General features: G+C 32.9%; 1 protein-coding gene across 1 annotated transcript; it reads left to right on the top strand.

The window, feature by feature from the left end:
* Positions 1 to 690: 690 nt before the first annotated feature.
* ZAT11 (C2H2 and C2HC zinc fingers superfamily protein) lies at positions 691 to 1,568 on the top strand. The gene has a single exon (XM_039027382.2). It carries the CDS (start codon positions 885 to 887, stop codon positions 1,368 to 1,370), a length of 486 nt encoding a protein of 161 aa, XP_038883310.2. The 5' UTR covers positions 691 to 884; the 3' UTR covers positions 1,371 to 1,568.
* The last annotated feature ends 1,450 nt before the right edge of the window (positions 1,569 to 3,018 follow it).

Raw genomic sequence — 3,018 nt, 5'->3', positions numbered from 1 at the left:
AATTATTTTAAATTAATCAAGAGATATTAACATGAATGATTGAAAATGACTATTTAATGAAAATTCGAAGTTAAAAATGTAAAATCTTGAAATATATGAACCAAATTGAAATAAAACTTAAATCTTAAGAATAAAATTGTAACATTTTGAAACTTAGGAACTAAATTGAAACTAAAATCAAAAGTTAAGAACTAAATGTCTAACATTTTGAAATCTAAGAACCAAATAGAATCTAGATTTAAAACATGGAGACTAAAAATATATTTCTCTATACATTTTAAAATTACATAAACCAAATAGAAAACTTAGTAATAAAAATTGGAAAAAATTTAGATATGGCATAGATTGTACTTATCTTTGATAATTGTCCGATAAAAATTTCTTTTCTTTAAAAAAATTAATTTTTCTTTTAGATTTTTCTATTTATAAGAATTTTCCAATTTTTTATAAGTTGCCCTCCCATGGTTTTTAACAACACTTGGGAATAGTTGCCTATTTTGATGTGAGAAAGAGGAAAGTCCAATCTATCCTTTTCCAACACAAATAATTAAATCAAAATGACATTTTTCAATCACATGCCCAAAATTATTCATCACACAAGACATAGTCCAACTTTTTTAAACAAATCCCAATTCTCAGCAGCCAAAATAAATTTTATTTAATTAAATAACAAGGAAAAAAAAAAAAGAACTCTCATTTTTCTTTAGTCAAACCAAACCCCAACTAAGAAAATTTCCCTTAAATACTTGATCAATCCCTTCCAATTTTCAAATCCTCTCTCCTTCTTCATCTAATTCAAATCTTCCTTGTTCTTCTCTAAAATTTACTAATCAAAACAAAACACAGCTCTAAAATTCTTCTTCTTCATTCATATCCATATTCATATGGCGGCTAAGAGAATCAGACAAGAATTTGAAACCTCCGATATCGCTAAATCCCTAATGCTTCTTTCTTATGGAATTGAAACATCGAACCCTAAAATTCAACCCCAGAACGTCGCCGTTTTCGAGTGTAAAACCTGCAATCGGCAATTCCTCTCCTTTCAAGCTCTCGGCGGCCACCGTGCCAGCCACAAGCGGCCCCGGACGGCGGCGGAAGAGCCGAAGGACACGGCGGAATTGAAACAGAAAATGCACGAGTGTGGCCTCTGCGGGCAGGAGTTCTCTTCCGGGCAGGCTCTCGGCGGGCACATGCGGCGGCACCGGGTGACGCCGGTGGCGGTGGCGGTGGCGGAGAACATTCCGGTACTGAAGAGGTCTGGGAGTACGAGAGTTATATGTTTGGAGTTGGACCTCAATTTGACGCCATTAGAGAATGACTTGAAATTGCTATTTGGAAAAATGGCCCCAACAGTTGATCTTGTTCTTTGATTTTAGATTCTTCAATTTCAATTTTTTTTATACAAATTTTAGATTCTTTCATTTGTTGTAATTTATAAAAATAATTCTTAAATTATTTTCCATTATTTCCATAGAAAATTAGGGTGTAAATGTTCAAACAAATTATGTATACTTGTGGTTAATCTTTATAAGTTGGAATATTATTTTATTAGGCTGATGTGCTTGTAATGACTTGTCAAACTTAGTCTAATAGGATGAGAATGCCAATTGCATAATTAGTGTGTAACCATAACTATTCACTATAAGAAAGTTGAAAGAAAAAGTTTTGGTAAAATATGTTTTATAACGCTTGACGATAAATGATAGATACTTATTTTCTTGTTAAAAGTAAAACCCATTTCAATTCTCGTACTTAAAAGAAGAAAGAAAAAATCATTTTATCTTTCATTTGAATCAAAGATAAGCCTATCTTGCCAAATGTGCAAGAAATAAGTGTATCTATGGAATTTGGATGGACAATTTTCCATCCCATGTTCTTCGCCTTGCTGAAAAAAACATTTATTATCTCTGTCCGAGAGGCCTAATAAAGTTGCTTATTTTCACAAAAAGATAACGCTAAGTGAAGCTACTTTATAGATGATAGATGTAGATTTACCTTATTATCTTTCTTTTCGTAAAGCTTCAACTTTTACGACACGTGCAAATATTGAAAGTCATTTTCCTAGGTCCAAAGGCTTTTCAACAGTTGATTCTATGTCAAATGTTTGCCGCTATGAGTACATAATCATATCATATCATGTCATAATATAATATTTGTTCGAGCCCAATTTAGTTGCACACCTCATATTTAATATAACAAATGGTTGTCATAATAAAAAAGATAGAAAAAGAAAAGATTGTGAAAAAGCCCTACAAACATGAAGCTATTGGGTTGTATGTCCTAAAACTCGTAGATTGTAAACAGTAAACATATATGAAGTTTATTCAGACAAATGTTGTTGATTGTTTAATAACTCTAAATCCAATAAACTTCAAACCCTTGGCTATTGATATGAATACTTGGACTTTATGTGGAAACATAAACTAGATCAAGTTCGAGTAAAATAGCCTAAACCGTCTATAGTACTTGAATTAGGTTGGGTACCTATTTCTAGAGATACTATTGAATACGGCCCGCTTTATGATTGTTACAAATGTTGTAAAATGTCATAAATGATGTGATCGGTTCGGTTATGTAGAGACATGTGAGCGGGGGTGTTCTACACAATGAGATTGTATAAAACTGACTACGAAATAACCATTGTTACGTATTAACACCGTTTATAGTTAACACTGGTTAATTTCACTTTTTGATGACCTAGATAATTTAATCTGAATCCTGAGTTGTCTATGAACTCCTGTTTAATCGGGATTGTCTATTGATTTGCATAGGTAAGAGTAAGGTCAACAACGCTGCTCAATATGCCTCCCATTTCAGGGATAAGAACGAGTAGATAGTTGGGGACATAGAATTTGCAAGATGGAATTTACTTCTACCCATTTTAGGGATAGTAGAAAGGTTGTTCCCTTAAGAGCTGATCTTAGATCTTGAACAAGGGGTTCCATCCTCTTGTTGGCCTGAGAGGGAATGGATTTAGTGATCAAGATCCTAAATCAATTGTTCATTTGAGGGACAGTG

This window comes from Benincasa hispida, chromosome 3, assembly GCF_027475165.1.
Source record: "Benincasa hispida cultivar pf3 chromosome 3, pf3_genome.v1.1, whole genome shotgun sequence".
In the NCBI taxonomy this organism is placed as follows: domain Eukaryota; kingdom Viridiplantae; phylum Streptophyta; class Magnoliopsida; order Cucurbitales; family Cucurbitaceae; genus Benincasa; species Benincasa hispida.
Note: the sequence above shows the minus strand (reverse complement) of the source record. Positions and strands in the feature narration are given on the sequence as shown.

Bases quoted from the DNA above. Each gene is read 5' to 3' on its own strand.
- ZAT11 (XM_039027382.2), top strand. From the start codon at position 885: ATGGCGGCTAAGAGAATCAGACAAGAATTTGAAACCTCCGATATCGCT.